This window comes from Cucurbita pepo, chromosome LG12, assembly GCF_002806865.2.
Source record: "Cucurbita pepo subsp. pepo cultivar mu-cu-16 chromosome LG12, ASM280686v2, whole genome shotgun sequence".
NCBI classification, from domain to species: Eukaryota; Viridiplantae; Streptophyta; class Magnoliopsida; order Cucurbitales; family Cucurbitaceae; genus Cucurbita; species Cucurbita pepo.
In genome coordinates, this window is record NC_036649.1 from 4,917,170 (window position 1) to 4,937,817 (window position 20,648).

A 20,648-nucleotide genomic window follows, 5' to 3' on the forward strand; every position below is an offset into this window, starting at 1 on the left:
TTTTTTTTTTTTTTTTTTTTTTTTTTTTTTTTTTTTTTTTTTTTTTTTTTTTTTTTTTTTGTCTCAACTTCCTAGTTCCTATATATATTTCTGTCTGTCTTTTGTTTCCCAATTGACTCAACATATTTACTCTTTTATATATATCTTTTGAAATTTTATTGCTAATTCACTCAATTGGGCGTTTTAGAACAATAGGGTATGTCCTGTTCATTTTTCTTCTCTTACCCCTTTCCTGAATATGCTTGTTCCGCTGAAGCTGTACCATATTTGATGCATTTAGGTCGCCCAAAGGCCTCAAAAGCGCCAGCTCCTGTTGTAGATGGAACAGAAAAGGCAGCACCAACAATTGAAGTGCCTGCACTCTCCCCGGATGAACTGAAAGAAAAAACTGATAATTTTGGGTCCAAAGCATTGATTGGAGAAGGTTCTTATGGTAGAGTTTACTATGCGACCTTGACTAATGGGAAAAATGTGGCTGTAAAAAAGCTCGATGTTTCGTCTGAGCCTGACAGTAACGTTGAGTTTTTGACTCAGGTTTGTCAATTATTTTTTTGAACATTTTATCCATAGTGAATATCCTGTTTGATATCACTATCTAATATATGGTGTTTCAATATCCTTTGACTGCCAGGTTTCTACAGTATCAAGATTGAAACATGAAAATCTCGTGGAATTGCTTGGATATTGTGTCGAAGGAAATCTTCGTGTATTGGCATATGAATATGCAACCATGGGATCTTTGCATGATGTGTTACATGGTATCCCATCCTCTTAACTTATCTATATGGATATGTTACTTATAACTGATTGAAGATCAGGCAACTGATATAAGTCCCTCTCATGATTGAAGGAAGGAAGGGAGTACAAGGAGCACAACCTGGTCCAGTGCTCGACTGGGTGCAGCGAGTGAGAATTGCAGTTGATGCGGCCAAAGGGCTAGAATATTTGCATGAGAAGGTCCAACCGGCTATTATACACCGGGATATCAGGTCCAGCAATGTGCTTCTTTTCGAGGATTTTAAAGCTAAGGTAGCTGATTTTAACCTCTCCAATCAAGCCCCTGATATGGCAGCTCGTCTTCATTCAACTCGAGTTTTGGGAACTTTTGGATACCATGCTCCTGAGTAACGTTTCTAAAACTCTCTTCTCTTGTTCTTGGTTGATTGTATGAAGACCTCTAAATAGATAGTTCGGGGAACTTTTGTGCTTTTGAGAATCTTGTTCAATAGCATTTTTATCACTATTCTTGACAAATAAAATTTCAAGCAATGTCTTAATCTTGTGTGCTCAATTTTTCATTGATGCAAACCCTTTATTATTAACCTAACCAGAAACCTAAAGAAATGATAATGGATTGTCTTTCTGCAGATATGCAATGACTGGACAGCTAACACAAAAGAGCGATGTATACAGCTTTGGCGTAGTTCTACTTGAGCTTTTGACTGGTAGGAAACCTGTTGATCACACGATGCCCCGCGGACAACAAAGTTTAGTCACCTGGGTGAGTTTTGTATATTCCCTGTTAATTTTTTTCTCATTCGTATCCTCTCAGTGTGCTTGAAAAGTCTTTCAAGAACTGTTCCGAGGCACCCTTCTCTAAACGAGGAGGCAAGTAAGGTGCCCTTGCAAAGGCTAGCCCTCCACGCCAGCTCCGAAAAGGCTGTTATGCTTTAGACGCAGTGGAAAAACATTATCTGCCCTCCTGTCCAATTAGTGACAGTTGTTGTATTCAAAATATAGCTTGACGTATTTGATTCCTTTAGGCTACTCCGAGGCTAAGCGAGGACAAAGTGAAGCAATGTGTAGATCCAAGACTAAAGGGAGAATACCCTCCTAAAGGAGTTGCAAAGGTACTCATTGGAACAAAAAGTATATAAGCTTGGAGTTTGTTCAGCTGATTAACGAATCCTCTTTTCTTGTTTGGTGATGCAGTTAGCAGCTGTAGCTGCATTGTGTGTGCAGTATGAATCCGAATTTCGACCAAATATGAGCATCGTCGTGAAAGCCCTCCAGCCACTTTTGAAACCCCCCGCACCTACCGGTCCACCTGCCCCAGAGTCTTGATGGAAATGCACATGGTTGGTTTCGTCTCGAAGTTTGAATTCTTGCGAATGCTTCAAATAGTTTCTCTCTTATATGCAGTGAAATTTGACTGGATAACTTCATGCATACCCCTTGTATTTCATTGTGTAAATGGCGAGTTCGGATGTCGAGAATTGTGGTACCGGGTTTCGAGCCTCGGGAGGTCTTAAGAAGAGTGATGATTGCTGGATGTGTGAAGTATCTGTTTCTGAATAATAATAGAATTCCCTCCATTTACACTTTCTTCTGTCTTCTCAAAACTGCAGAGTGCAGATTCACACGAGGCTTATAAGGTCTTTTCTTTTCTCTTGTTATATTTTGTTCTTCAACTCTGATCTAAACAGAAACTTGCTTTATGGATTTCGCTTTATATAGAAATGAGCTTGAGTCCTATGGAGATTGAATTGAATGTGTGTATGTAAGGAAAATTTTGTGTAGTTGCAATTTCTAAAATGTGTATGAGTATGTATATTTTTAACGTGTTATTTCAGATGTTGAAATGTTTCAAGAAGCAAAGTAATTGTAGGTAGTATTGCTTTAAGAATCATTAACTACGGATGTCGTGCCCACCCTCGAGGGATTCTTTATATTTAGGATTCTTAGATTTTCTGACTCGTAATAGATGGCTAGGAACAAGAAGAGGCTCAGTAGTCTTTGTCGTTGCAGGTCCTTCTTTCTCCTTCCGTTGAGACGGTTCTTTTTGTTTTATACTACAACACGAAATCATGAAGAAACTGAAATAACTCAAAAAGAGGGTGGTGCTTAGGCATTGAGAGCCCCTGTTGTCTTTGTAGAGGAAGAGTAGGATTTTGGACTAGGCCCATTTACATGACCTAGAAAGAAAAATAAGTTCATGCTACTTCAAGACACTATTGCATTGGTCATGGGAGGGGTAGCCTCGACTTCCATAGGTCCTTGGTTTGACCTCTTAATGAGAATTGAGGTCCTTGCGCAGGTGTCTCATTCACAGAACTTGCTTGCTCCATATGGATTGCCTCGTGGTTCCTCGAGTGCCAGCCGCGGAGAGGAATGTCATCAACTAGGGCACTCCAATACCCATCTTACTTTATCTATATATGTGTAGGCCTATATGGGTAGGCCAATAGGGTAAAAGTTCCTGTTGGCTTGACACCGATCAACAATATCAGGTACTAGTTGAAGTCTATCCAAGTGATTTAGAAAAAGTTGATTGGAGCCTATGAACTATAAGATGGGTGAGTTAAATGTGGGTTAATGATAAATGTATTTTTTAATATTTTTTTTCTAAGTTCAAAATTGTTTTATTCTTTTAAAAAAAAAAATTCAAAATTGTTTTTGAAGTTTTTTTTTTTTTAATCTTTTTAATTAAGGGTTTTAATGAAATTTTTGAAAACTTGAAAAATATTTTTTAAACCCTTTTGAAAATTAAAAGAGTATTTTTTTGCAACTTATTTTGATAATTATTATTGAAACTTGTAAAAGTTTAAAAGAGAATTTCTTTTAGACAAAATACAAAGTTTTAAGGATACTTTTGTTAATTTAGTCTAGTTTTTATGACCAATAGACTCAAAACCTATACCAATGATCTATATACTTTTATTATTGAATTTGATTGGAGTGATTCAAGACGGGTAGGAATCTTTATTACCAGTTCAAAATTCTGATAATTAGAGGTACTTTTGTTATTATCAAACCATCAATTAATTAATTAATTTGAGATTAAGGGCCAAAAAGCCAACACTTGTCATGTAAGCATAGAAGGACTCGGCAAATACAGCGTGAGACGCTGAAAATAATGCATGTGGGCGTGGAACGTGTCAAGGAAGCAAATGTGCGGACCTTGAAGAGTAAGTTTGAAAGACAATGAGTCAATAGACGATTTTTCCATGAAGTTGACAACGATCGTCAGCGACATCCGTTCATTAGGCGACATGGTAGGGGAGATCTCCATCGTCAAGAAGTTCCTTCGAGTTATTCCCCTAAGATTTATGTACATTGTTACCTCCATCGAGTAGTTCAGCGACCTCAAGAACATGTCACTTGAGGAGGCCGCTAGTCATCTTAAGGTCCATGAGAAGAGACTTTGTGGTTATGAAGACAAAGAGGAGGAGAAACATCTCTTACTCACACATGAGTAGCTTGCACAAACGAAAATGAATGATGCATCTGACTCTTCTTTTACAAGTACGAGGGGACATGACAATCATAACAAGAAAAATAGAGGTCATAGACATGGTGGCAGACATGGCCGCAGACATGGTGGCAGGAGGTCATGACAATACTTCACAAACGCATGACAATGTCAACCCCTTGAAAGGACAAAAGTATGATTTAAGTGTTACCCTTGTGAAAAATGTGGGCACTATGGGGTAGAGTGCCGCAAGAAGAAGCGCGATGAGGAGGCAAACCTCACACTCACGCAGGATCAAGAGCCCACATTGATGTTGGCCGAGAAGATGTCCAACCTGTTGATGCTGAACGAAGAAAAGGCTATGGAAAATCTTCTCACAGAAGGAGAATACTAAGTGGAGACCAACATGTGGTACCTTGACAACGGAGAAAGCAACCACATGACTGGAGATCGAACAAAGTTCAAGCAGCTTGATGAGAAGCTTATTGGAAACGTGAAGTTTGACAATTGATCAATTGTACCAAACCAAGGCAAATGACTCATCTTGTTCCAGTGCAAGAATGGTGACCAACGCTTACTGACCATGGTATACTACATCCTAAACTTGAAGATTAACATTATCAATCTTTGTCAAATGACGGAAGAAGCAAAGTGGAGTTAGCTGACTCGTTTATCAAGATGATCAACAGAAATGGAACCTTGTTGATGAAGGTAAAACGGTCGCATAACCTCTCTATTAACGGCACTTGCAGACCCAGCTTGACTATGGCATGCAAGACTTAGGCACGTGAACTTTCAAACACTCAAAATGATGGGAGAGAAGAAGATGGCTACAGGGCTACCCAAAATCATACACCTGAACCAGCCATGTGAAAGTTGTCTAGTCTCCAAACAAGCATTTTCTCTTACTTGTTGATTATTATAGTAGTTGGATGTGGGTGTACATGCTCAAAGAAAAAGGAGAGGCATTATGAACGTTCAAGAAATTCAAAAGACTCGTTCAAAACGGGTCTGATCACAAGTTGAAAACCTTGCGCACCCACTGAGATGGTGAGTTCTTACCTGAGAACTTCTCAAAGTTTTGCAAGGAGGAAGGTATCAAGCATCAACTCACTGCACCATACACTCCACAACAAAACAGTGTGGTCGAACAAAGAAATCGCACCATAATGAACACTGCAAGAAGCTTACTAAAAAACATGCAAGTCTCGACGATTTTCTGAGGCGAGGCAATACGTCATGCAGTTTATCTAATAAACTGTTTACCGACAAAGGCGCTGGACACTTGCAACCCCTACAAAGCATGGTTCACCAAGACATCTCACTTCGAGTACCTAAGAGTCTTCAGTTGTACAACACATGTTAAGACTGCAAAACCATATATCTAAAAGCTTGGTGATAGAAGCCAAAAGATGGTGTACCTTGGCATAGAGGATGGAACCAAGGCACACAGATTGTATGATCCGCAACATTAGATTATGTAAGTAGAGACGTCATATTCGAAGAAGAGAAGAAGTGGGATTGGTGCAACGTTGGCGATAACAAGCACACTGTTATAAAATTCACTGCTCTGGAAGAAGAGGGAGACACAACAGATCTAGAAAGTACACCGACAGTGACACCAAGTCCACACATGTCATCACCGCCGTGACACCGAAAGACATGATGAATTTTCTAGAACCAGAGAGCTCAGACGAAAGCACAGGAGGATCTACAACAGAAGATGGACTAAAGTACTTTTGTTCTCTTGCTGAAATTTATGCAAATACACTTGAAGAAGAATTGGATCCCGAAGAATTAGTGTTGCTCACGGTTAAGGAGTCGACAACCTACCATGAGACAGCAACTGAGACGATGTGGCAGGAGGCCATACAAAAAGAGCTTGAAGTCATTGAGAAGAACAAGACGTGAGCACTAGCTAACTTACTGCCCGGACACAAGCTCATCGGTTTGACGTGGGTGTTTAAGTTGAAGAAGAATAGTGAAGGAAATGTCATCAAGCATAAAGCAAGACTCGTGGCAAAGGGATATGGCTAGACTGGACACTGTAAGGTTGATTCTTGCCCTCGCAATTCAACACGGGTGGGAGGTCCATCACTTGGACATCAAATCAGCATTCCTAAATGGCGACCTCCAAGAAGAAGTGTATGTTGCCAACCTGAAGGGTTCGTCATCAAAGTCGAAGAGCACAAAGTGTACAAGTTGTCAAAGGCCCTCTATGGTTTATGGCAAGCACCAAAGGGCGTGGAACATACATTTGGGCAAGAGGTTAAAGAGTCTAAACATGATGAAGTGCTCGCAAGAACAAGCAGTGTATACAAGAAACAATGGGGCTGAAACACTCATAGTCGGCGTGTACATTGATGACCTAATCGTCACTGGTACAAGTGTGGAAGGTATCAAAGAGTTCAAGTAGCAAATAATGAAAGAATTTGAGATGACTGATCTCGAGTTACTCATGTTCTACCTCGGTATTGAAGTGGACCAAAGGAAAGATTGTGTCATGCTAAAGTAATCCGCCTATGCTAAGAAGTTGTTGTTGCAATTTAAGATGGCAGCGTGCAACCCGACCAAGTATCCCAGGGAAGCAAAGTTACAACTCGAGAAAGATGCTGAAGGAAGCTTGGTGAACGAGTAGTTAGCCAAATTGTGGACTAAGTTTTATGCTTTAATTAGGAAGATTCTTGAGGAAAAAGAGTGGATCTGCAGGATCCCAAATGAATTGCCTTATTCGAAAGAAGTCTTGTTCGTTGGAAGATCTATCTCGTGTCTGGTACTGCACGGTTCCACTCTGCAAGAACTCCGAATCATTCTCTTCATCAGAAATGATCCGCTTGCCCCGAAATGACCTAGCCCAATAGGGAAATCCCAATTCATTGGGCCTTTCGATACAATCAAATAGAAAGCCCCAAGGGCGCCATATTCTAGGAGCCCAAACTATGTGATTGAATAAATCCTCCTCTATCTGTTGCGGGTCGAGGACTCCTTCCCCTTCCCCTTCTTCAAACTCCGATTTGTATTGTTTATAGAAAAATGCTCATAAGGTTTATGCTCTTCTCACAACTACAAGAACAAAGAGAATTGAAAAGTTAAGTGGTTTATTCCAGAAGATCTCTCGCCTCAAATTTTTCCTTTGCTTCTTTTACATGTTTCAACATATTTTGATCGTGGGTCAAATCCAACCGATGCAACGAGCATATGATGGTGAAAGAACTGCGGAGGCCACTTCCATGCAGAACGGACCATGGTTACTCAACATCGCTACGATGAATTAAAGGAACTATGATCCAACTATTTACTACAACGATCTACTAGAACTGTACTTAGGCATCACTATGCAATCCTATCACATCTCAATGGGTGTATGTGACAAAAGCACTTAACATATCAAAATGCCCTAAAAGGTATCTCAAACATGTCCTCAATTGTGATTTGCTTCTTCCCCCACAAACCAACTAATTGTGATTTGCTTCTTCCCCCACAAACCAACTAAAAGTACCATGTAACGTTGTCAAAATAAATGAAAAAATATAAATAAATATGAGATTCTAACTTACATGTCTAATTTACATTAATCATTGCATTTTAACAAATTTTATACGCTCAAATTATGCATAGACGTTTAAAATGAAATTCTAATCAAATATCAGAAATTGATTGACTAATTAACTTGTGAAAAACTTGAAATCCGTACAACTATAAGTTTAGAGTTTTATTTAATCCAACTCCAAAGTTTAGGGATATAAATGGAATGTTTGTTGGTTCCATTTACAGATTTCATAAAATTAAAATAGATCATTGAACACACACCCTTCCTTGAAGCAAGTAAGGATTTAAGAGTTATTGTCCTCCCAAAGACATAAAAATTAGACAAAGGGGGGGGAAGGATTTATAAAAATTAGAGATATTGGAAGGAAAGAGAAAAAAAATATTCATTATAATCAGTCTGGGGCAAAAAGAATTAATAATACATGTTACTAAGACCACAACTTGAAAAGAAGGTAAGAGCTATATAGACCTTGGTATATGATAATACCCATATTATTATTACCTAATCTAATTCTGTAGCAACAAAATTTTCATTTCCAAACCAACCTGAGGAACGCTCTACTGCAACCTTGGAGGGCCTCATCAAAAAAAAAAAATTTATTGATAAAGGTTGAGACCCGTCGTCGTCGTTGTTGTCGTCTTCGTATGGTCCGATGTACAAAATCCTGCAACAGAAGTTGATGTGATTTGATGTCGAACTCTAGCTTATAATGCCAAATTTCCAGATTACAACCTTGATCAGCCAAGAGGTCATATCTAGTGTGTGTACTGACTCTATTGTGATCAGAGTAGATAGATTATGGAATCATCAAACTTAACTATCCGGTGAATTTGGAGCTCCTTTTTTGCTAACTTGAGAGGTTAAATAGTAATTATAAAGAGTTGTTATAAAAAGAAAGAGAAAAATAAAAGCATCAACATACCATGTCCAGAAAAAGCTTAGGTTGGAAGAAGTGGCTCTCTCTCATCAGATCCAACAAGATGACTAGCCTGCAAATAAATCAAAGGCAAGTCATTCACGGTGCGTAATCCGAGCATTTTTCATAGAATACTCTGAAAACAAACTCAGAAGACGAGCCAAATCCCCACCTCTTCATTTGCTCCTGCTGCCATATTTACGAAGGAACCCTTTGACCTGGAAAGGAAAATCCCAAAAAACTAAATATCCAGAAAGAAAAACAATCCAAACAGGTTTTCCACCGATGAACAAATCAGTCTCCAAATCATAATTAGAATGAAACACTAATAATGTGGAAACCTCTCCCTAGCAAACGCATTTTAAAAAACCTTGAGGAGAACCCCGAAAGGGAAAACCCAAAAAGGACAATATCTGCTAGCAGTGAACTTGGGCCGTTGGTTGAAATTGTTTTAAGTATAACAGAAATGAACCCCATGAAAACAAACCACACCAGATTGATGTCTCACACTATGAATAAGTTCCTACCTCTGGTTATCCACATCCACCATTTCAGTAACCCCATTCTGCTCGTCTTTGACTTTTGAGAGGGGTGAGAAGAACTGAAACACAATATCAAGAATTAGTGGTCGATAATTACGTTATTGATAGCATATTTAGCCTTTTCAGTGTTATCCCCTCCACGAAGTACCTGGTGCATAGAGATGAACACTATAGATATTCCCAAGACAAAGTTCATAGTCAACTGATGACCAAACAAGATGGCCGACGCTATGCCTGTAAATATGGTAGCAACTGTTGAGGAGTACTTCTTCAGAATTGTATCTGCAAGATACAAAATAGAACTCTAATCAGACGTGAGATATTAATACATGGACAAAAGTGACCAGAAACTTGTAATATTAAAGCAGTTTTCTACATAAGAAAAATGAATGCTTTAATCAAAAAAATTATTGAGAAGCCTTTTAAAAGTTTAGTTTACCTGCATATTTGAAGAAGAAAGAGGATAGAATTCCTTGTGCTGCATTATTAGCTATAAGCAGCATTGTGGCTTTAGAATGACCTTGGAGTATATCAAAGCTGCTAGGACCTGACATATACAAAAAGCCAGAAAGCAGCTAATCAGAGCTCTAAAATGCAATTGAGCTAATACATTCACATGGAAGGCAGCCAAAATCAAAGACATCCTGAAAATGTTGAAAAAAAAAAGCATAATTGGCAGCTTTTGATCAAACATTCCAAACAAACCAAACATTTAATTCATTAAAAAATATCTAATCTGAAGAGAATTTAGTAAGTGAAATTACATCTGCCAAGTCATGATCAGTATTATAAATATCTCGGTATCAAAAATAAAAAAGAACAAGAGACAAAATCCAAGATGTCGAAGCAGCATCTTCTGGAAGGAATCATACAAAGTCTTCTGCTTATTTATTTGGGAGGTAGTAAATAAGAGATTTATATCTTACCTTTCATAACAACTGTTCCTAATATTCCCATGAAGTTGAATATCGCGCCATATCCATATAAAAACAAATTCTGCACTTCAATAGAAAATCCCCCATTCAGAAGACAGACCCAATTATTGAGTAAGCAGATATAACGAACATTAAGAAACAGGAAATATTTGTATAAGCTTAGAATGCTATGACTTCAACATCAAAAAAGAGAAGCTCTGAGATAAGGGAAATGCCACTCAATATCCCACACCCATTATCCCAAAGTCTAATCAAACGGAAATAGTTAGTGATAAAATACTTTATTGGCTACAGGTGTGGAATGGTATTCTTATTTTTCTACATAGAGAACGTATGAAACATAGAAACGTATCTATAGCTTATTCTCCAGATTAAATTTAACACAAGAATAGTATCATTACCTGAAGATAGATGCTAGTATCATACTGGCTCTTCAAAGCATATTCATTATAAACAGAAGCGAGAGATGGAACAGTTACCTGTAAAAAAAAAAATTCAAATTACTTGAAAATATATAGAAACCAAAGGAAGAAGAACTAGCTTGTAGGTAAGACAGTGCTAGCATTCTAGCCATGAAACAAGATCCACTTACAAAAATCAGTGTGTAGACATATGTGCTCATGGTAACTGTGAGACCCAAAGTGGAGGTATCAGGCATGGACCGCAACTGATTTACACTTATGCCAATAAGCAGCAGAGCAAGTGCTTCCCACTGGGGCAAATAAAAAATAAATATCAGTTCCATTACCTTGTTTATTCTTCAATGGTAAGCCTAGATGGATGTTCAAGCCTTTCAGGCATAAGATACGGAGATCTACCTTTTGATTTAGATGCTATTTTGAGTAGAATGTCTAAGACATTAAAAAAAAACAATTATGTGAAAGGCTTCTCCATACTGTTATCTCTTCATTGGTGAGGGAGACAAGACAAGCTTGAGAAACTAGTATAACATTCTAAGATAAGAAATAGATATTTAACACTTCTGTACTCTTTTTAACTTTTTCAATCATTAATGAAAATCCTTATTCCTTGTGGACGGGAAATAGTCCTTAGCCATTTGCTGGTGGTAATCACAATGTAATTGCTGGAAACTTCCAGCCTCTCATTTCTCATCTCTAAAATATCAGCACCAAAAAAGATTCCGTTTTTATAACTTGAAGAATCAAATGGCAGTGGGTTTCTTGAAAAATAAATATGAAAGCCAACCCATAAAGGAAATAAAGAGCAACGAAATCTATCCCCTACTCCCTAACCTATTGTCGAAGGACAGAGTTGGAACCTTTTGTTTAAAGAAAATTTTAATAAAAGAGAGTAGTTCATGATGCCAAAGGTTGAAACATCCAGAGTCGCTCCAATTCCATCACCCCAATAAAAGGTGTCACTTAGACACCTGGTGCCAGCTTTCTTGCAAATCTCCAAGTACATCTTACCCCTCCCTCCTTATTTCTGTCGAAGAATATGGAAGAGAAAGGCTCTAGAGAAAGTGAAGTTCTTCCTTCAGATGGTTGCCTTGGAAAAACTCAAACCAAATGACATCACAAAAGATTACTTTGTAGGATCTTTCTCCTAGTTGTACCATGAAGGTGAAGATTTCCAGAAATTCAATCAAACAAAACTCTGTTGTTGGTGTTCCCTTCCAAAACATAATTATTCCCTTTTGTGATCTATGTCAATCAGAGAGCTCTTAAGCTCAATGTCCTCTAATCTGCCTTTATTTTGTAGCTTTCCATATTTTAGCAAAAATATATTTTTTTGGTCTTCTAACAATTTGGTTTATCGTTTAAATAGTAGTAATAATAATAATTCCTTATGCAGAAAAATGAAACAAGTAAAAGGTAATAAATAACCGAAGGTAATTACTTTCTATATTTGATCTTATAAATATATGCATAAACAATTGGATGTTATATTAGAACTAATTGCTAAACAATTGATACTTTTTCTCCACCCTCCATTGTAATAGCTCAACACATTGAGAAGGCAAAGATGGCAGAAGAAATATGCTAACCTGAATAATAGAAAAATGTCGTCTCATAATCAACTTTAGCAAGACAGCAATCACCAAAACCTGAACAGGCCGTATCAATTAAAATATTATTTTTGGAAAATCATATAAGATATATATGTTTTAAGGTTAAGACAAGCACAATTAGAGAATCCTCATCAATAATCAGACTCGTCACCCTATGTCCTAAGAGAAACCATTTTCTTCAAAGTCTCTATGTTTTACACACTCCACCAACCATTTCTTTAGTATCTAAACCTAAACTGAAATTAGAAGAGTGGATGAACAACTTGGTTCTAGTACTAGCCTACTGCTAACACAGGAAGAAAATAAAAATTAGTTGCTGGAACTTTTCCTTTTAAATAATGATGATACATACAAAGAAAATGATGATGAAAGAGTTATATGAGAAACCTTTCACCTCCTACAGTGTTTTGATGCGCATGATGGATGTTTTTTCCCTTCCAATTCATTCATATGCTTTACCATAACACAACAACAAGTACCATTTTAAAAGCAGAGTAGAATATAATATGTAAGGGTGAAATTATATCCAACGGTTATCAATCAAAAACCAGCATTGATTCAAGCATGTGTTATAGTCAAACCATTGTACTAAAACACCAATTCCACAAGAATTCATTTTTCATGCATTGTTATACATGCGTACAATATATACAAACACACACATATATTTATATCTAAATTTCTGATATATGTTGTAGAAGTCCACCACAACAAACAGAGGATGGTGCAACAAGCATTATAGTTAAAGCACACATCAATTAATATCCCACAATGATTGTGCAAGCACTCACTGTTTATCCATTGTTGTATTTCATATAAGTAGTATGGGCATCAAACCACCATTTGCTTTGTGGCCACAATGGTGTGTTCTTTGCAGATGACACGAGGAGGATCTTCACCATCTCTTATGGGGTGACTATCTTTGAAGTTGATGCTTTAGTTTGTTTGGGGTGGCATGGGTGCATCACAGGTATGGTTGTTCTTTGATAGAGGAATTCTAATGAACTCTTCTGTTCATAATAAGGAAAGAGGGTTATGGCAGGCATGTTATTTCACGACTTCGGAGTGTGTGGCTTGAGGAACAGTAAGGTCTTTATGGTGATTGAGAGATCTCTAGCGAATATGTCAGAGGTGGTGAGATCTAATGCCTCTTGATTCGCTTCTGCGAATCAACCATCTTGTAACTATCGGTTAGATCTTATTCTTTTGGATTGGAATCCTTTCTAGTAGGTTGTGGTGGGTTCCTTTTGTGGGCACGTTTTTTTCTTTTTGTGTGTGCGTCCCTGTACATTCTTTCATTTTTCTTAATGAAAACCAGATTTCTTAAAATAAATAAAAAGAAAATAATAGACCAATATTCCATGATTACTACCTATGTGCATAACATATAAAGTCAAAATATTCGAGTAGTCACCCACCAAAATAACATTATGACTACAAAGGAATTTAAGTTTACAATTTTCCCTTTTCACCTACTAGGTAAAGCCATGGTGGTCAATGTATGTCCCTCCATGTACACTACTCTTAGTTCTTATTTTTTTTTTTTTTTAAAATGGAGTTTTCATTGGAAATAGGAATTGGATAATTAGTAATTCTTGAGAAGGATGGGAAACGCCCATAAAGGTTATTACTTATTGGACATAACCATATCGGTACAGCATTACAAAACAACCTTGTCCAAACAAACAAGAACCTTTAAGTAAGATGAGAGTATTAGCGCATCAAGAGAGAGTCGCCAATCTTATGAGTTAAGCACAACAGAAGTTATAATACCACAACAAATACAGTAATTTACTGATAGACACAATACCTTTAAATTGCTAAGCATCTTCACAGTTGCAGGGTTGAAAGATAGCTGTATAGACAGTCACATGGTTAGTTATAGCTGTATAGACAGTCACATGGTTAGTTATACATATCTAAAATTGTTCAAAGACAATATAATCTGACAGTGTAAACTAATTCCAAGATGTATCCAGTTAAAAATAAATAAAAAGTAAAAAATAAAAAATAAAAACAGAATTTATAAAATAAAACACTTCAATAGATATGAACAGTATACCTGCATGATAAACTTCAGGTAATTATTGATTGCATAGAGAAGTGCTGGCACAGCGAGAAGCACATTGTTACGTGCTGCCTGCAAAAGAAAACAAGACATCTTTGGCATTGTACCTAGAAAAAGCCTCGGAACGGAAGAATAAATAAAGAAAAAAACAATATAATATTCATTAAAAAAAAAAATCTAAAGTTTACATTCAATTACTACCCTCAAGTAGAAGCGTCCATCCTTAAAGGAGACTAAAACCTTTCAGCACAAGTAAACTATTAAATAATCAGGAGAATCAAACAGCTTCAACAAGCAAACTAATTTCAGACCAACAATTAAGTACCAAACCCTCAACAATTAATTACCAAACCCTCAGTAAATTTTAAATTAAAAAAACTAAAATAAAAAGGGAAAATTGGCGCCGGAATTTCCAGTGCCAATGAGGGAACAAATGGGAGTTAAGAATTTAACCGACACATTTGCAAGATGATATTTAGGACTTCTAGTAGGTGACAGGGCTTGGAAGGAGTCTGAGGCGTTTTAGACAGGTAATTTGGTTTTTAAGCTACTGATTAAGAAACTTGATGATTAAATCTCGTCTGAAAAATCACACATTTTGGAACCCTTTATCAGATCAATAATTGTGCACCAATTCGTGAATTATCTAGGAGAAATGGTAAAATTGATTGAGGGGTTTGAATCCATGAGGAATAGGTAAGAGTTTAGTCGAAGCAATTTAAGGAAATAAGATTGGGAAGGCCCTCGTCAAAGGTCAAATTGGGAAGAAATTTGGAAAAAAAAAACCCATAATCTTTAGATGCACAATTCTTCTTGCGAAGTGAACCCTATTGGAATGTTGTTTTTATGTGGAATCCTCTAGATGAGCTCTCCGATTTTGATGATAGAACCAAGTTGAATTTGAACCATAGAAGAAAACCTGTTTGGATAGAGAGGGTAATCACATTCTACAGGCAACTGGAGCTTGAAGACAAGGCGTGTGGGTGCACGTTGAGGAGCAAATGGGCGAGTTGGTTGCACACGTGTAGGCGTGTGGAGCGCGTGAGGTTTGTCCACTTTTGCCTATTTGACCTCCGTTTGTTTGTTTTTCGATCCAATTTCAACTCATTCCTAATTTCTCTCATTGTAGGACTCATTTGAGGAATTTGGGGAAATTTGGATCGAGTTAGAAGTTGATTTGCATAGAAAGGAACATCGACACATGTAACACATAGTTGTTTGGAGATTCCATTCAAGTTTTTGTTTGTAGGATAAGAATAAGCATGATTAGTGTATGAGTAGAGTTTAAATGCTTAATACGGATGATTTGTCCGTAGTAGCACGTCCCTCCTTAATTCAGCACTGTGATGTTTGTGATGTTTACAATGGTATGCGAGGATGATTAGGGGTTTCACCAATTAACCCATAGTCATGAACATGTCTCCCAGGGACCTATATAATAATTTATATCTGGCAGTGGCTTGGGCGGTCAATCCCCTTTTATATTTGTGCAATGTGGGGAATAATAAGGGACGCCAGTATCATCTATTAGTGAACCTGTCTTGAGAAGCGAGGGTCTACATGTGTTCCTTATAAGTTGGTAGGTCCAGAAGATAGCCTGATGTAGGTGTCTTGCTATGCATTATATTGTAGGCCTAGTGGAGATCACAATATATGAACTTTATTGTGTCATTTGTATATTGTGTGGGTGCAATATGGGATCTCCAACTGCCCCTTAGTTATGATCTTGCAACTTGAGGGCAAGGGACCACATAATCATGAGAGTTGGCGCACGAGGGTCACATCCTTATGAGGACATTATGGAGTCTATTAGGGGATGCTAACTAAACCTTGATACCCATCTCAGTTGACAGCACTCGTAATGTAGTGATGATAGGAGTTGGAAAGAGGTTGCACCTTGAAATTGTGAAGCATAATTGAAGGGACTAGTGAGGAGTTATGCATAACGCCCTATAATTCTAAGATACTCTTAAAAAGTAAGTGGAGCTCTATGGAGCTAAAAGATGAGTGTCGGTAAACTAAAAAGAGTCTTGTTAGGGCTAAGTAATGTATACCGAACCAGAAACCTAAGTTGAGTTTGGGGTTTGGGGTGAGTTAGTATAGAACAGTCCGTGACTTAGTAATGAAACTTCAAGGACCTGTGACTTAGTAATGAAACTTCAAGGTTTGTGATAAAGACATATTAGCAGATCAACTTAAGTTAAAACAATAAATCTCAAGAATGTATTATGAGCCTATAAGCAAGCTACTTAAAGAAGTATTTTTACACTCATTCATGCTACTTTTTTTTTTTTTCAGTTAATAATGGAGTTGCATGATCGGTACAGCAGCATGATCGAGTTGCGGGGTTTTAGGGTTGAGTTAGATCTGAGTTTGGATTTTAATTTTGATGTTTTTTATTGTATATGTTATTGGTTTAAATGTTGTCCCCAAAATCTTGCATATAAACTTCTATTGTTTTGTGGTAAATCTGCTTATGCATGCATGTTTTCAAATTGATTCAAACATTTACATCGTTTAAAATTTCCGTGTTAGTAGAGATGGTCCATGGCTCGGGTATATCGAAAAGCAGGACGTAGATCCTCAGCTTAGAGAAGATTTCCATCAACCACTTTTGTACTATTTTTTAAAAACATTAGGCTCAAGAGAAACAGTGGATCTACACGAGTGTAGAGTTGTCTCGAGGGGAGGTTTTTACTTTTTCTAGGTTAAACACCTCTATGGATGCCTGTGACCAAAGAGTTTTGTATTTATTCATTGCTTCTCATCATCCTCAACAATTGATGCGCTTTTATTTAGTGTTTGCTTGTTAGGCTTTTCACTTGGCTTTTGGGTTGGGCTTACATTTATATTTTGGGGTTTTATATTGTTTCATTTACAATGAGGTTATGGTTTATCTGTCTCAATTCATGTAAATCTAAAATATTTTACTTTGAAAAGGCAAGCATAGAGATTATATTCAATAGAAACTATTGATAATCAATTTTTTTTAATAAGAAACATTAAAGATTAATATATTCAAACAAAAAGGCAGAGACAGCCTTAAGACTGGGTTAGAGAGACCGGGTTAGAGAGATTGCCAGTAATTAGATAATAGTTAAACTACTAATAATTAACTAGATAATATTCATGCGAGAAACTAACCTGCATAAATGTTGATATTGAGAGAAGAGGCTTTTCCCCAACTTTCTGATGTCTAGCCTGCACAATTCATAGCTAGAGTTAATACTAAGACAGATTCATGGGCCATGGGGTCTGTTCAGAAGCAATTCAATCAAGAAACTCAACACTTTTACGTGAAGTTAGATGAAAAGCTCTACCAAACCACAAATTCCAAAGTCATACTGAAACCAACTCATTTGAAAAATACAGGTCTTAGACAAAGAAAAAAAATTAGAGATGCCTTGGATTTGAAATCAAAATCAATTAAATTGTCTTACTTTAATGCTAAATAAGAAAAAGTTGTTTGCGTATCAAAAAAGCCGGTTCCTATATTTGATGGAATTACATTTATAGCTTAAACTAATAGTTTATCCAAATAACATAAGTGATCTAAAATGAAATCAACTTCTAGTTTTGTATGATTCAAAAACCTACTCGTGAGGAATTGTGGCATCGATCACCTATTACATACACCATGGGATGGCTTCCTAGTTGGCATTATGGTATGTGAAAACAACAAAAACACTTTTGGAAAATCGAATGCCATGGGTGGTCACCCATCTAACTAAGATATTAAATTCCTTAAAAGTTTGTATGGAAACTAGATGTTACAAACTCAAGAAATTGTCTATAAGATTAGTCGAGGTCGTGTAAACAAGCTCAGGCACTCACAGATAAAAACAAAATTAACTATTACAAAGGATCACGCAATATAAAGCCCCCTCCCCCACAACTCCCTCCCAAACAAGCAGAAAAGTTCACCAGTCACTGTCTTTCTTATCACCCACAATATAATAAGAATTAAATTATTAATTTGTACCACAAACAAACAAAATTAGCAAACTGTATAAACTAACATGATTAGGTTTGAGATATCCATTCAAATTGAGCATTACAGGCTCAAAGCCACTTGAGAGTATAGTTCGTATATATTTAAAGGCAAATGATCAGTTTCCAAGATAATAAGTACCTGGATTATCAGCATAACAATAGCAAAGATAACCTTTGTAATCTCGGTCAAAAAGTTAACACTAATTGGACTGAACATGAATTTCCCATCCACCTTGGACATATAAACCAAAATAGGCTGGCAATGAAAATGAACCAGTGTTAGACATCTAAAAACCAGGTTAGATCACGTGAAAATTTGACGTTCTTAAACCAATCAAAATAGCATCAACCAAGAAAAGGAAGATTCATGTGGGGGTGCAAGCACCTTCTTGTCTGCTTTTACATGCAATACCATGAACAATTTTTCAAAATTGTGCAATCTTCTATATATATATATATATATATATATATATATATAAGCGTCTATTGTTTTATTTCTTGATAAGAAATAATTGACTAGATTGCTACATAAACATCAACACTTACTGAATTCTACTTGCTGTGAGGTAAGGACCGTTAATTTATAGAGACAATGGTGGCAGTTGTTCTATAGCACTTACATGCGTTATTGGCTATTTTCTAAGCATTGTGAAGGTTGAACGTGCTAACAGAACAATAGACATATCATATGGGCAAGTTGACAAAAGCAGCAATGATAAAGAAGGGGAGCATGTGGAAACTGGCAACAAAGCACGTATACAAGGGGACCGAGAAGGAAGGCTGTTAAGGTTTCTTGATGGTCCAATTGGGCTTAAGGAATAACAGTAATTAGTATGATTTTCATTGTGGAATAAAATCGATGATAGGAAAGGTAGATATCCAAGAGTAAGGAGTAGAATTAGGTTCAGTACATCACAGAATGGACAGAACAACAAAAATTTATTTCTCAAAACCATCTCAAAAAGGAAAAGAAGGAAAAATACACACTAAATAAATATATAAAAATAAAATAAAAAAGCAGGATAACCATGGAAGCACAATCTTTTGCATGATTACATTTCACTGAGAATTCAATTAAGAAAATGCAAGTGTCAACAAAGATAAGTCAAGAATAAGTTGAGATATGGCAATCACCTGCATACCAACCAAGATACAATCACCTACAACCAGGAGGGTGTTTAAGGCTCGTTGCTTAGATGATATTCTGATCTTATGTTGATCATATGCCCTCGATATACCTTTGTTAGTTGGAGAAACCAACGGGGAGTGACAAACACAGCATTCTATCATTCCGTTCTTCATCAGCCTACCGCAAAACTATGCTTGCTCAGACTGACTATATCAAAAAAGCACGGCCAACTCTTGCGTAATGAGATGAAATCCAACAGACCTAATCAATATCACCAACGAATGAAAAGTTAGTAACCAACACAGACCATTTGAAAAAGATATACATTGCAGCTAGATACACTAAAAACTCGGAGGTCAGAAGATAATTATTAGTAGTTTAACTATTATCTAATTACTAAAATCAGAGTTAGTAACCAACACAGACCATTTGAAAAAGATATACAACACAGACCAGAGATTTCTTATACTAAAATCAGATAGATACACTGCGGTAGTGCATATTGAGATCAGAAGAACAACATTGTACAACACAATCTCAAAAACTCGGAGGGTATTTATTAACAACCGACTAAAAGTAACCACGCAAGACATTCATAGTTCCATAACATTATGATCAGCAAAGAGTCTAATCCCCATCCCCGCCATGAAAATGGATGTTAAAACCCGAAAATCCTACCCAATCAGTTAAAATGATATAAAAAATAAATAAATAAAACCCGGCCATAGATCCATCAAGAACGAAATAAAATTCAGACAGATCTTATCAAAAGATCCCATTACTAGACGATTTCAAAGACGAAAAAAGGCCAATTTCAAGGATCCTCATCAAACCAACTCAACAAATTCAGCTACACTCAGTGCAGTCGTTTAAGCATCAAAAGAAATGTCTGAATCCACTCAAATCATAAAATCCACCTGTTCTAGACGCCTCCCGCCTCCAGAATCGAGCATTCAAGGAAGAATTAGCTCGCCGACAATTCCACCGACGGCAAAACTCGTTGGCTAGATCCAACACCTCAGCGACTGCAACAAAAACTCAAGACACGAAACACAGTGTTTTCAGATGAACATAGATTCGGAATCCTCTTCGCATTTATACTCTCTTCAGGAAAATTATATCTCTCTTCGTCTAACCTTATATGGAATTCGAATTGCTGACACATGCGAGGACGAAGCAATATGCACATTTCGCAGAGAGAGAGAGATCGCGCGAAACGTTTGTTGTTAGAGCTCTGTTTGTCTCTCTCTGTCTCTCTCTGTCTCTAACCTTTTTTTTTTTTTTTTTTTTT

At 36.9% G+C, this 20,648-nt stretch overlaps 2 protein-coding genes across 6 annotated transcripts in view; one reads left to right on the forward strand and one right to left on the reverse strand.

The window, feature by feature from the left end:
• LOC111807220 (PTI1-like tyrosine-protein kinase 3) overlaps positions 1–2,491 on the forward strand; it is a 4,412-nt gene extending 1,921 nt beyond the window's left edge. The window contains exons 3-8 of the mRNA XM_023692838.1: positions 281–534; positions 632–758; positions 851–1,124; positions 1,369–1,501; positions 1,764–1,850; positions 1,933–2,491. Coding sequence (XP_023548606.1) covers positions 281–534; positions 632–758; positions 851–1,124; positions 1,369–1,501; positions 1,764–1,850; positions 1,933–2,064 — 1,007 coding nt within the window. The 3' untranslated portion in view covers positions 2,065–2,491. The remainder of the gene's footprint in view (positions 1–280; positions 535–631; positions 759–850; positions 1,125–1,368; positions 1,502–1,763; positions 1,851–1,932) is intronic.
• A 5,611-nt stretch (positions 2,492–8,102) lies between these two features.
• Positions 8,103–20,625, reverse strand: LOC111807069 (CMP-sialic acid transporter 3-like). Of its 5 annotated transcripts, none has more exons than XR_002816903.1 (18): positions 20,494–20,625; positions 20,275–20,382; positions 19,363–19,618; positions 18,368–18,484; positions 17,380–17,436; positions 14,230–14,307; positions 13,978–14,022; positions 12,144–12,203; positions 10,728–10,847; positions 10,537–10,614; positions 10,127–10,196; positions 9,640–9,747; positions 9,349–9,482; positions 9,186–9,259; positions 8,831–8,876; positions 8,665–8,731; positions 8,475–8,589; positions 8,103–8,406 (listed from the first exon to the last, which is right to left on the reverse strand). XR_002816903.1 is itself a non-coding variant. In XM_023692641.1 (17 exons), exons 3-16 carry the CDS (start codon positions 19,528–19,530, stop codon positions 8,681–8,683), a joined length of 1,206 nt encoding a protein of 401 aa, XP_023548409.1. In that variant the 5' UTR covers positions 19,531–19,618; positions 20,275–20,382; positions 20,494–20,625; the 3' UTR covers positions 8,103–8,406; positions 8,665–8,680. The 5 variants fall into 5 exon arrangements, 3 of the variants coding, with proteins under 3 accessions (XP_023548409.1, XP_023548410.1, XP_023548411.1); XR_002816902.1 differs by having other exon boundaries at positions 8,475–8,593; XM_023692641.1 differs by lacking the exon at positions 8,475–8,589.
• Positions 20,626–20,648: the final 23 nt, after the last annotated feature.

Excerpts from the sequence above, each read along its gene's own strand:
- LOC111807069 (XM_023692641.1), bottom strand. The coding sequence starts at position 19,530 with ATGAAGAACGGAATGATAGAATGCTGTGTTTGTCACTCCCCGTTGGTT. Across the intron at positions 12,204-13,977 it reads AGATGCTTAGCAATTTAAAG|GTTTTGGTGATTGCTGTCTT; the intron begins GTATTGTGTCTA and ends CGGCCTGTTCAG. Across the intron at positions 9,748-10,126 it reads AGGAACAGTTGTTATGAAAG|GTCCTAGCAGCTTTGATATA; the intron begins GTAAGATATAAA and ends TGTATATGTCAG.